Raw genomic sequence first — 14,143 nt, forward strand, 5'->3', positions numbered from 1 at the left:
ACATCAAACACATGTTATGACAAACTGTAGCTTGAGACAATCAGAGAAACCCACACACCCACACACACGCACGCACGCACACACACACACACACACACACACACACACACGCGCAAAGACAGGCACGCACACACACACACACACACACACACACGCAGAACATCAAGCACTTCCAAATGAATTTGGTTCGCTGGTAGTCCTGGACTGCGGCACACGTAGACACATAAACAAACACACACCCACACACACACACACACACACAGATACACACATTTTGTGCGAACATAATTACCAGATAATCAACAGTAAACCCAGCTTGGAGGCCTCCCCAGCTCTGCGGTCACCTCATTGACCTCGGAGTGTCTGGCTCTTTGTGTGAGAACTGATCGCGGGCGTCCCTAGCTGGTGATGCCCCATCAAATGGACGTGAACTTTTGGTTGGAAGAGGCACGGAGTCCCTCTGGCCAAGCAGCTGCTTGCTAACAAGCCTGGCCACGGTACAAAGACGGGGACATGGAAACCGGGGAAGGAGGGGCTGTGAGGAAGTGGAGAACGAGGGAGGGAAGTGAGGGTGGCAAGTTGGCAACTTGGCTGGTGTGTTGAGTCGGCATGTCTGTTCCTTGCCGTCAGACGAAGAAAAGAGCGCACGGTGCTTCTCCAGGTAACCATGTCAGGAGAACAATCCTGCTTCTCCTTCTCTCTCTCTCTCTCTCTCTCTCTCTCTCTCTCTCTCTCTCGCTCTCCCTCCCTCCCTCCCTTTCTGTCCCTCTGTCTGTTTGCCAGTACATAGCCACTGCCGCCACAGAGATTAATTTAAATCCTCAAACCTTTGCAAGGCGAAGTTGCAAACTGGCCTCAAACAATCCTCCCTCTGCCGTTGAAGATAACATTGAGACTCTTGGGAATGTTTTTCTTTCAAGCACCATGCAATGCATAGACAAGACTGCACATGCATGTGCATATGTGTGCAAAATGCACACGCACACACACACACAGACACACAGACACAGACACGCACACACACACAGACACACAAATACACACACACACACACACACACACACACACATTTGCACAATCACACACAGTATGTCTGAGCAGTGTTTGCATCTAGCATAGAGAGATCTGGGAGCAGGGAATTTACAGAGAAGACAATCCTGTGATTTGACCCAAGCAACACAGGTCATTGTGTCTATGTGTGTGTGTGTGTGTGTGTGTGTGTGTGTGTGTGTGTGTGTGTGTGTGTGTGTGTGTGTGTGTGTGTGTGTGTGTGTGTGTGTGTGTGTGTGTGTGTGTGTGTGTTGTGTGTGTGTGTGTGTGTGTGTGTGTACCTCCCTGTGTGAATGGGAATCACACTCTTGGCTGGATACTAGCTGCGGGGCAGTAATCCACTGAGGAATGGAGCCACTGTATACTCAATACTGTGTACAGGGCTCAGCAGGCTGCTCATGCTATCCGCTTTCTTGATGACCGAGCAGCTTTTCTTTAGGCTGAACGCTGACTTAAGAGTACGAAGCGTCAACAAATTCTATTCCATTCTGCTTTGTGCTATTACTTTCAGAACCGAATGGGGTATTTCATAAGAACGAGTGTCGGATGAACTGTATTCCCATGCATTACATTCTTATACATTGAATTCTATTTATATGAGTTAAAGAAAGCAGGTCATAGACAAGGTGATTTTAAGCCCCTTATAAGCATTCCATGCGTGGATAAACAGTGTGAGGATACGATTTCGACATCTTTGAGCCAGGTTTTTAGCTGTTTGAGCCAGACCTTTGCACACCTGTGGCAGTTTTATATCTCCTCTGCGGGCGGTACGGTATTAAACCAAGCGCCGGAAGGCGGAGGTCTGATTTGTGGCACAGTAAGGGGAGCGTGTATGCCGGAGATGGATGGAGGTCAGGACTTTTCTTTTCTTCCGTCTTTCCTTTAATGGCTTTGCCTTGACCTGCGTAGACTTTTTCCTTGTGGGGGGGGGGGGGGGGGGGGGGGGGGGGGTAAGAGGCCGTAAAGCAGTTGACAGGACTGGGTTTTCCCGACAAGGCCACTGGATCCGCCTCGAAGCAGCGCTTGCTTAACGGGGGACGACCTCTGACACAGGTGCTATCATTTCATTTGCACATTGTTCTCTCATTGACGCGCACACACACACACACACACACACACACACACACACACACACACAGGCTCGCACATACTAATACACACATGCATGCATGGACAGACACTCACCCTCAGTCTGACTCAAGCAGTATGGTGAGAATGTGATTAGCCTGCAGGTCTCTCTCTCTCTCTCTCTCTCTCTCTCTCTCCGATGCATGTGTTTGGTTCTGTTGTGAAGTCAACACAGAATAACCAGCTACCCAGCTGCTCCTTGTTTTTTTAGTTTTTTTTTATTGTATTCCCTTTTTCCACCAGCACACTGAAGCGGGACAGCTCAGCTCTGCCAACCAGCTGAGCAATGAAACTGTTGACTGGCTGGATCAATCCTTATTTGCTGTCAAACACGATCTTTATGCAAAAGCCAATATGTCATGGGAGTGCAGGCGCCAGCACGGCATTTTCAGATGCCCTCAAGCCACAGGGAATAACTTGAACCATTACTCTCTGTCATTAAACAGAAATTGAGCAATCTGTTTTGATTGAATCTGATGAGTGACCTTTGGCCTATGTTTTCGGTGCATCACGCTCCCATCTATTCCTCTTCAGTGCACATCAACCCTGTAACAAAGTCCCTCCTGACACTCAGCATTAACTTTGAAAGATCGTCAGATGGTTTTCTTCTTGCTGATTTAACCACAATATAATATTAATAATATCCTGGCCTTCCACAGGAGCTTGCAATTACACGCACAAAAGAATTATAATCGCTCACAGAACTCAATGGGAGCCAAATCATCATGGAAACTGATGGACAGCTGGGAGCCATAAAAGCAAGTGAAGCTGTTTTTCTTCCCGGTAAAAGGGCAACATTACTAAAGGACGGGCGTATCAGTCTTCCTTCAGTCAGGCTTTTGGAAAAACAAAAGCTGATGCTTCTGGACGGGCCATGGATCAGGCACACCCTGACAGCGCTTCCCAGAGCTGAAAAATGCGGTGGCACCCTCTCTCCGACTCCCATTTGTTTCAGGTGCTTTCACTTTCCTAAATACTCACATTGCCATCCATCCTTTATCTTTCTTCAAACTCCATTTTTCTTTCCACAGAGGAGAACAAAGGAGGGAGAGAGAGAGAGAGAGAGAGAGAGAGAGAGAGAGAGAGAGATAATGAAAGAGTGTAAGAGGAAAACACAGTTGATTGGTGGACTATCTATTTCTGTGCTTTTTTTTGTCAATAGCTCACTATTTATGCATTACCATGCCAAGCTGGGGCTCCTCGCCCCTTTAAGACTAATCTCCCTATTCTTCATTTACTCTTTCTCTCTCTCTTTACTATGTCTTGGGAACTGTCCCTCTGGGTCACAGGAAACCAGTGTAGGGATTCCAGGGCTGGCACGGGGTCTCCTGCAGGCCACTTCAGAGGCAAAGGGGGCACAAAAACACAGGGGCACCAGTGGGGCACACATCCTCGCCTACAGAGAGCCTAGCAACGGGCATCCCAGCATGGCAACCCTGAAGCAGGGACACGCTGAAAGGAATCTCCCCAGTACATTTCTTGGTTCTTGGCTGTTGCAGGGGGTATGGAGCTCCTTGGCAGGATTAGGATTTACACCCATGTGCACGCACACAAACACACACAAGCACACACACAAACATAAAATAAGCCCTGGGAGGACAGTGACCTCCACCAGTTGATGTGGCAAGGCCTCAAGATGTAAGAGATTCTTAAGGCACACGCAACCATCTGTGGGAAATCACTGAACAACCCCCCCCCACACACACACACTCAAACACACACACACACACACACACACACACACACACACACACACAAAGAAATGTGCGCATTAGTGATACACTAATACACACACAGGCATAAACGGAACTCCAGACGCCCCATTGCATTGGCAGGTGTCAAGGCATTCTTGTGTGTATAAGCATGAAGGACACACAACTGCACTCACACTCACACACAAACACACACACTGTCTTTTATCTGTGGCTTTACATCAAATTTAAGAATCTCGTAGGAGACACTCAATCAGATGTCATGTGAGTAGTCGCGTGTGTGTGTGTGTGTGTGTGTGTGTGTGTGTGTGTGTGTGTGTGTGTGTGTGTGTGTGTGTGTGTGTGTGTGCGCGTGCGCGTGTATGAAAGTGTGTCTCCTTATATCTTTTTGCACTGACAGCTCTCCCCCTTCCATGTGATATTTGGTTTCAAACCCTCATCACAGCTAATCAATACAGAGCTTTCAAGATGAATGTTTTCACCTGTACAATCTTTAACTGTCTCGTATTCCTCACACTCCACTTGTCTACCGAATACACAACATGTGATCTTCTTCTCGCTTGGCACCCAATATTAGGTTTCGACCGATATGTTTTTTTTTTTTGTTTTTTTTTTTTTAATTTATTTTTCTTCTTCAGGGCCGATACCGATACCGCTTTTTGTTTGACTGAAGCTGCCAGATACCGAAATTTGTATCGATATTCAATACAACACAAAATCATTTCTAAACATGTGGAATAATATTTCCAGGATACATTACTGCCTTTAAATGAAGAATTTACTTTTTTTTTAAATTTAGTTTTTATAAATTGAATGTGCAAAGAAAAGAAAATTGCATTTGCAAAATTTGCAAGAAGCAACCTTTTTTTTTAAAAACAAGCCCCAAACACCGCAACCCGCGACCTGCGATTTTTCCAAGGGACTTGAAAGGACACAAAAACAGAAGGTCAAAGTCGCTTCAGCGGGGCTCTCCCTCTGTCCCTCTGCCCACACTCTCCCTCTGCACACAGATGAGGTTACGCAGAGAGTGAGAGTGGGGAGAGAGCGGCACTGCTTCACGGAAGAAACGGGTTATGTATTTTAATGCAACATTAAACTATATCATTATAAACTGCATTATCTCATCCTATATCTTGTTTGACAATATATCGATATACCACAGAAATTCTGTATACCGCCCAGCCCTATACAGGGACTCTTTCCATTATTTTTCATATCGGAGGTTTATGACATTGACAGGCCGATATCCAATAAAGTGCCATCGGCCCCAATATATCAGAAATCTAGAGTACCAGGTTTGGCCTTAATTACTACATCAATTATGGATAAGGCAGGAGGCTTTGTCGCACTCCCGCTGGTCAATATAATCAACCCTTAATGAAGTTACTTGTCTTGTCCGTGCGCACTCTCTGACACGCACAAACATCAACAGACAGTACGAGGGGTTCCAAGAGGTGGGCCTCCAAAAAATGGTCCATCTCGTGCCTTACCCGTTTTAACGTTTTAGATTTGTGGGGTATAACACTTTCCGCAAGTTGCTATTGTAGTGGTAGGATAGCAATTCAGGCTTTCTTGCCGGCAAATCACACCTCATCATTTGTTAATGAACGTTACACCCCCTTTCTCATGACAGGGACATACGAGCCCTTGACATTTCAGTGTGTATGTGAGAATGTGTTTTGCGTGTGTGAGACAAGAAAGACGAGGAGAGAGACGGAGACAGACAGCAGAGTGAAACCTGCCTGACCCAGGCTTGCTTACTTTCTCCATTTAGCTGTTCTGTATTTTCCCCTACATACCGGGCTGAGCTCAGACACAGAGGATCAGACTCATCCTGGCTTATCCTCCTACTGTATTTTTCAATATCACTGGAATGTCCGTCTTTATTTGCTCAGCGCTGTGTTACAGCCTGAATGGCTATCGTCGCGTTCCTTAGCCAGAGCAGGGTTCTTACTCGGGCTGTGGAGATCAACCACTCGACACACCCCTATCACTACACTGTCAGCCGAGGAGCCAGGGGTTATTGATGAAGCAGCGGGCCCCCTGGCCTGTCCAAATGAGCCAGAGTCGTCACCCAGGACCCCCAAGCCCTTAGTCTTTCTGTCGATAATGCTAATATAATTAGGTGTGTGTGGCCAGCAACAAAGGATTACCTAATGGATTCTCTGAATACAGATGGACCTGGTTCCAAGGACACTTCAGTCATTGGTTATGTGCCTGTGAGTGCGTGAGTGCGTGAGTGCGTGAAATGGAGAAGAGGGAAATGTTCCAAAATATGAATCCCAGCTGATGTAAGTTCAAAAACCTTTAAGAGATCCAGGGCAGTATCTGCCAGCGTGGCACAAACGAAAAAAAAATCGTTCTTGCTTTAACAACTTCAAAGCTATTAAACCAAACAAAATACCTAAATAACACTTTCACTAACTAGTGGAGCACTTTAATCTGGCCACTTCCTCCGGTTTAGAACCTGTTGAGAGTCTGGAGATTCTCAGAGTTTCCCAGGCCAGAGTCCCAGAGGTGTGCTGGAGTGGCTCAGCCATAAAGACCCAAGTAATGCTGCTTAGACAGGAAATGATGATGCTCACTAATGAAAACCATTTCCCTTCTTTGATGACCCCGTGCCTAGGGAGCTCTTGAAACTAATATGCTCTTAAAACGCCATAAAGAAAACACAGGGCATAATATGCCAGGCTGGCCAAAAAACAGAGACTGCGATGAGAGGACATGGAGTGATGGTGTTTAAAGGGCGTAGAAGGGTGCAATGAGTTTATCAGGAAGATGATGTCAATGTCTAAGAGCATGTGACATGGCGATTATCATTTACAAGAATAGCTTTTGTCTTGTTTAAGTGTTAAAAACAACTCTCAAACTATTTCAAACGATCAGCCTCCCGAATGTTCTATTCCACAGGGACAATGAGTGAGAGAGTAAATGGGCAATGAAAGCCCGTTTACCAAATGAACAGGATGAGATGGAAACAGGGTACGATTTTTAAACATCTCAGTATGAAGCACTGTTTGAATCAAAACACATAAAAGACACGCCATGCTGTTCAAAAGTTCAGAGACTGCGGGTCTAAACGATGACTTTGCACAACTAAAAGGGTGGAACAGTGACTCACTTGCTGTCTCCATCCCAAACACAGACTAGACTTCCAGCCCATACCAAAGCCATCTCTGATCCCCCTGTCCCCTGCAGTCCAACCCAGCCCTGCCCCGCAGACCTGTTCCTTAGCCCCTTGAGCCCCATATGAAAAGCCAGGGGAAATGGCAACCTTGCTGGTAATATCCGCAGCGGGACGGAGCCTCCACATCTGCTGGCCAGCCGAATCCCGTCTGGCAGGGGCAGCGGCTCAGTACGGTAGCGACTGCGGAGCGGCGCTGGGATGGACTTGTTCGCTCAGGCCGGGCAAAGCGACTCATGCAAGGGGTCCCCCCAACACACCCTGCACCACCCCCCCCCCCCCCCCAAAAACAAGTCTGTCCGCCTCATTGGTTTGCCTGCTGGGGTTTTCGACTGTGTCCTCTGTTCGCTCCTGTCCCTCTGAGCGCCTCAACCGTCGAACCTGTGCACCTTGGCTCACTTCCAAACATTATATTTCCACCACCACTGCATCATACAGTTCTGCATGATGCAGTGGTTCGATGTTTGGTGCCCTTTCTTCAACATCTTAGCCCTTCTTACTTTCATATTGCTCCTTTACTTATAGTAATCATGTCATGCTTTATCTTTCCTTCAACTCTCCACCTTGAACTTTTGATATGAAGCTTATCCAAAGACCCCAAATCGTCATACGGCCCAATTTGTCAATGCAAATTAATAACAATTTCACATTGTAAACAATGTTCTGGAGCCTTTGCACGGCTCTACTGAATATTTTGGGACCCTAGCAAACTACAAAGGTATGCTGCCATACTGTACTTCCGATTTCACAACAGGGGTTTATAAAATGTGATGCAAAAAGATGATCTGTTCTAATGTAATGTAATATAATCTGATCTAATCCTCACGTCGTCATCATCATCACAGTATTTTCCCAACATGAAAGGCAGGTGCGTGCTAGTGTCCAGGTGTGAAGCGTGCTATGGCAGGCTGTAGTGTGCTTAGCGCCAATCCTGAATAATCTTGCCAACACCGAGGCAGGTTGGCCATATCATCCATGTCAGGAATGGGAATTACCTGCCAGGGGCAACAGCTGCCATGCACCTTTGTGGCCTTAGAGGCTTTCGGAGAAAAGTTCCCTCTGTGCTTTTGATAAGAGCCAAACCACAAACCTACTGAATGGAATGTCCTGAATTTGCTGCAGGCTGGGGTGAGTTAATAGTTCAAAATCCACGTCTGACCTATGGTCAAGCTCAGGATAATAACCTATAAAATAGATTGGTTCTAGCGAGTGTCCATACGGTATTAAACATGTAATCGCAAGGCCTTTTGGCACAGAGCAATGGAAATTAAATAATTTCACTCCACTACTTTTTAATAATCAATGTTCAAAATAATCATAACGACTGTCAGAACACAACAGCTGCTGAGAATGTGCGTGTCTGGTTACATTTATTCTTTGGCAACATGAGTTTCTTTTTTCTATTAACCTGTTAAGCCCGGTGGACCTGCCGGCAAGTCCACGGCGCAGTCCACGTTTGACGAGCTCTCCCCCGATCAGTTTCTAAGCTGAGTTCAAGCTTTCGGTATAAGGGGAAACTAGAATTCCAGACGAATCCGTAGCTGTAAACCACGTCATGCATTTTTTACGAAAGTAAATGGGCACAGGCTATTTTCAAACGGGTCCCTTAACCTCTCACAACAAGATAGCCGAATGAAATTGGAATCATTGGAACTGCAAGAGTCTCAACTTTATAGCCATGCCTGACATATGTCAGCTACATACTGTATGGTATGTAAGCTTCAGGGTCCGAAACACAACGTTTTCTGCATGCATTGAAAATATGTTATTTTCCCCTTTTTTTCTTTTCCCTTATTATGCACACTGTGGTACCTCAACAGTCAGGTCATTGTAGAAATTGGGCTGTTGTTTATCCAAAGAACCTAATTGCATTCATCTGTGATGAAATATGGCAACATACTGTATTAAGCATTTCAATGTGATGACAGAATTTTTTTTAAACTCAACCTTTCTGTATAAGATGACCAATTGAGACTTTGAGGAAAATCACAGCCTCATGCAACTCTAGACCCACCGAGACCATCAGGAGGATGTATGGCACATTGACAAATGTGACAAATGTCCAGGCACATTGATGATAAGTGGGTTTTTCTGAGCCATTTTCAGAAAAAAGTGCTTGTCATCCAATTGTCAAAATCGTCCAAATTGCACAAAATCTCCAATTTTCAAATATTATTTACACTGCATTACAGCAATACATTTTCTAAAGGGTTCTTTTGAGGTCATGAGGTCTTCAAATGGTCTTTTGGAGGGAGTTTTGACCCTTTTTCCCCATTCTTGAGTGGTCAAAAATGGCTAGGAAGTGTACCAAAGCTGTGTAATCAATGGTACCACCCCAAAACTTGGTGCAGCAACTACTCACGCATAATTGAGCATGGGAATGGCCATAATAAGGTATGATTATAATGTTCAAAGCCCCTTTACAATCAAAATATGCGCCTGATCCATAATCTGATCAGTTCAAAATATAATGTTTATTACCTTTTAATTGATAGAAAAGATTGACATACAGACAAGCTGCATCTCAAATGATTCCTGAGGGTCTCAGTTTTCTGATGGTGTAAGGCACTTGTTTGTGGCACCAACTGCCGACCCCCCCCCCCGCCAGAAGGGGGCTCCGAGATTCATAGGTTAAAACATAATGTCAATAAAGCTCCACTGAATTGATTTGAATTGAGATAGGTAGATAGACAGATAGCGAGAGAGGCAGAGAGAGAGAAAGCAAGAGAGAGAGAGAGTACACTAGTAGACAGTGATGGATAGGGCAGCCAGATTAAGTTAGCAGCGATGCCCTTCACTGTAAAACCTGCTGACTGGGCCATCCTGTGCCGTACTGGCCCCACAGTCAGAGCGCAGGGGTTATGTCTGCACTATTGTGCATGAGCATAGCCCAACAAACAACTGGTGCACTCTGTGTGTTCTGACACAGAGGTTTAACGTGTACCAGAAACACAAACAGACACAAGAGACACTGTTTACATCGTGGCTTTTGGCGGCACTGAACCCTCAAAAAACATCCCTTGCCTCTATATTTTGAAGCTGTATTAAGCAAAATCGAAGGAAACAATAATGTTCTTGTGTCTACCCACGATGGCCACAAAGGTACAAAACGTGCAAGGTCGTTAAGAATAAATCAATTGGGAAAGACAGAAGCAGGCATCTAACCATCCATCCATCCATCCATCCATCCATCCATCAATTTATCCATCTATCCATCCATTCATCCATCTATCCAACCCTCCCCTCACACATCAACTTATCTTACCGTTCTTGGATAATTACATTCTTTTCTTGGTTGGCAAAGTAGAATTATCTACACCTTCAGACTGAAAGACTAACTGGCTCAGTCACCAAACTGCAGGGGTGTGTGAGTGATGCCGGGGGTGTCTCCACTTTTGCGGCTGACTAGTGCTCCCGACAGATGGTGTTTGCCACGGATAAAGAAGTGTATTTTCATGGCTGCATACTTCACACTTTTCTGCTCTACACCCCCTGCGGCCCGATCGCAGGAAGTGTTTATCCGTGCATTTCCCACTCCTCCTCCTCCTCAGAGATAAATAACCTGCCTTCCCACTTTCGTTTTTATGACTTCTAACGCCTTCGACAGGCATATTGCCTCAACAGCAACAAAAACAATGATGTGCCACTGAGGGTCCATGAGCTGTTAACACTCTAATTAGCAAGTTACAAATGAATTGCTCCTTTGGAGGAAGCCTCCCCGGCTATTACAGTTAATAAGCAATAGTCCTGCCACACAATGGGCAGTGGTGGAGACCCTCAAGGCTGCAGGGCGAGGGAAGATGCAGCTTGTTAAAGGACGGCTGATTTATTCTCCTGTTGATGGCTGTTCTCATGGCAGTTGCTGCAGGAGCAGGCCATGTGTGGCCAGCACTTAATGCATGCTGGGTGTCTCCAGGTGACATCTGGATCTGCACATGAGGCTTCATCATGCAATGCACACTGGCTTCATATTTTTGTTGATTGTGTTGATAGACCACTTTTTACATTTGCATTTTGCTTGGTTATTTTACGAACAAATCTATGTCCACGCCACAGGGATGAAGAATTCCATGTAAAATGTCCTCTGTGCACCTAGTTCAGCTATATTGTGGGTGCCGATACAGCAGGGATTAACAGGCCACTGCTATGAAAGTGCCAAGTTCTCTGAGAGGGCGTCTCAGTATGCACTCTCTGCTTCTGTGATCCATCAGTGCTACTGTGTGACCAAAAGATCAAGTTTTGAGTCTACTTCGCAGTGACAAGGATGTGTTATATTCTGTGCATACTCTCTGTTATGGAAAGGGTGTCTTTGCTTAAAGGTATTTGAACATAATAGGATTACTTGACTGAGATGCAATAATAAATGGTAACACACATTACAGGTTTAAGAGGGCAACCATTGATTTATAGTGGATTACGTTGCGGTAGAAACTTTGCTAAGCATGGATGTTTACACCAGGCTGGCACCATGGAGCTATTCTGCATGTATGTGGCCTGTCTCCTTAATAATTCTCACTACCCTTCTATCACATTCAAGTGATGATGGAGATAGTGAGGGAGTATGTGTGCAGCAAATCACCACTGTTCATTAGCTTGGTAATGAATTCTCACTAATAGCACGAGTGAGTCTGAAAGATCATACTGTATCTCCCTTTTAACACGGTTCTAGAAATCATTGGCCCAGCTGTAGGCGGCCATACTACATACAAGAAAAACATTGACAGGAAAATGAATGTCCTAGCACTTCAACATTTTGAGGTCCATTTACAATCCATTGATTGTAGCGATACAGGTACTGTATAGAGAAGGTTAACTGAGAAATCCAAGTAGTATAGTTTTATGCTTTCAGTTACCTGTGTGCAATGACGATGACACCGTTTTGTTGAGGTCAATATGAATGCTGTGAACGGCCTTCACGGTTAATGTCGCATTTAAATGGTAACATGATTGGCGACACGTTTTCAATAACGTTCGGCCAGTACTCATTCATTTAAAACTCAATTGTTTAGTCAGACAAAGTTTCGGGGCAAACATCCACTGTTTAAGCTTTTGGCTTTGACCTATCATCTCCTTTTATGGATGTCCATGGGTCAAAAAGCATCTCTGAGGTTCATGAGCTTGGAGCCATAGCTAAAAGATAATAAATATTGTGGAGAAAGCTATCGGAAAGCCCCGAACAGGTGACAGAGCTTTCTGTGATTCAGATCCATACTTTGAGCAGAGACTAATGGGTTTTGTCCTCTAAATCCCTGACAGTGGTTTGATTGATTATCTCATGTTGTTGGGATACAGGGGCTGCTGTCCAAATTCTGAGGATGGCTGGCACATGGCTTCCACCCCAGCAGGAGGAGTGGGACAGGGTGCTTAAGTGCAAGTATAATAGCTATTGATCGCTGTATTAGCAGTGTGGCCGAGTGGGTAAACTACCTTTGGGCCTGGGTTAAAACTGGACACATAATTTTGAACATGCCAGCAGTGAACAAAGCCATACTGTCTGGTGGCATCTCTCCCAGACCACTCACAAGGATCTTAATGTCATTTGTGATTTATATTCTACACACGGTCTGGAATAGTCGTTATCTTAGGTGGTGCAGCATACATGGCACAGTATTATGTGCGTCTAGCAGGCTTGTGGGAATTTTACGTCTGGCTGAATAATCTGTGTGAACGTTGTGTGCGTGGGTGCAGTCGAGAGATAGTGGAGTCAGCAGGCAGAGTCTTGCAGTCTTGCAGGGGGGAGCAGAGGGGCAGGCTCTCCCCACAGAGAGGTTCTCATCTTTGGGCTTGCCTCCCTTGTGTTTTTACCCATCAGCCTGCTGGGATGTCTCAGCAAATGTCATTATTGGTCTGTTTACCGCAACCCTGCTATGTAATAAACCATAACCCCGCTGCCTAACTATACACCTGCTGCTACTGTCTGAAAAGGGCTGTGTGTATATGCCAGTGCAAATGTCTTTACAGCCCATTTGCAAGCTGTGCATCGGCTCACACACAAACAATTGCTTTCGGCTCCTCTGTATGTGTAATGAAGTGGACACATATTGATGTTATAACCAGACTCTGAGGAAAAAATTATTGTGTCAGTTAAATTACTATGAGAGAAAGCCTGATCCGGGATTCGAAAGAATCAGACAACCCTAGTTTTAACACCTGCTGTAAATGGTTGAGTGGATTAGCTATCAGCCTGGCAAAGCCCCTCCTCTGCTGCTGCCATTGCATTATTCTCATGGACTCTAATTCTGGTTCAGAGGCAATGGGGGAAACGCCGTTAGTTCGGTTGGTAACCCCACAAGAAAACACTACCAAGTTCTTCAGTAACTGTTCACAGCTCATTTATAGCTGTAGGAGAGAGGGACTGGCCACCTGTGTTTTCAGGGACAAACTTCGTCCTTCGTTTATATATTGGAGCCCGCCCAGGAACAAAAAAAACCAAAACACCATTTAAAAAGAGATAATGTCATTAAAATAGGACACAGATGGAAATGGAATAGCTAGATTGGAGGGTTAATAAAGATATAACCATTTTCGGCAAGGATTGCTGCATGGAAGATGAGATCGGAAAGGAGGGCCACTAAGAACAAGTTTAGAATAAGATGCTGAGTGGAGGAAGAAGGTCTGCAGATTGGGTCCTATTAATAATGCAACCAATAATGCGGAACACAATGTCACTCAAGGTCAGACATTAAATTGGAGAGGGAAATAGAGGAAGAGAGAGCGAGTGTGTGTGTGTGTGTGTGTGTGTGTGTGTGTGTGTGTGTGTGTGTGTGTGTGTGTGTGTGTGTGTGTGTGTGTGTGTGTGTGTGTGTGTGTGTGTAGGGAAAGAGACAGTGAGAGAGAGAGAGAGAGAGAGAGAGAGAGAGAGAGAGAGAAACATGTCTTCATGTGCATGTGTTACGTACAGGTCTTATCTTTGCCATCTCCTGAGGCTTGACATCCATCTTCATCATCACAGTCGGTGGCGCTGCCCTCTTCTGTGTCGCTGCTGCCCAGCTCATCCCAGGATGCCCTCTGGTCTAGTCCTGGAAAACTGTCCTGGGTTTCCTGATGAACCAAACAACAAAAAATATAC

The 14,143-nt window shown here is 45.3% G+C and overlaps 1 protein-coding gene across 2 annotated transcripts in view; it reads right to left on the minus strand.

The window, feature by feature from the left end:
• The window catches only part of LOC307237563 (glypican-5-like), a 101,934-nt gene that overhangs the window by 5,485 nt on the left and 82,306 nt on the right, over nt 1-14,143 (minus strand). For both annotated transcript variants that reach the window (XM_080010302.1, XM_080010303.1), the window contains one exon: nt 13,974-14,115. In XM_080010302.1, the coding sequence (XP_079866428.1) occupies nt 13,974-14,115 (142 nt within the window). The remainder of the gene's footprint in view (nt 1-13,973; nt 14,116-14,143) is intronic.

Source organism: Zeus faber (assembly GCF_960531495.2).
Source record: "Zeus faber genome assembly, chromosome: 12".
In the NCBI taxonomy this organism is placed as follows: Eukaryota; Metazoa; Chordata; class Actinopteri; order Zeiformes; family Zeidae; genus Zeus; species Zeus faber.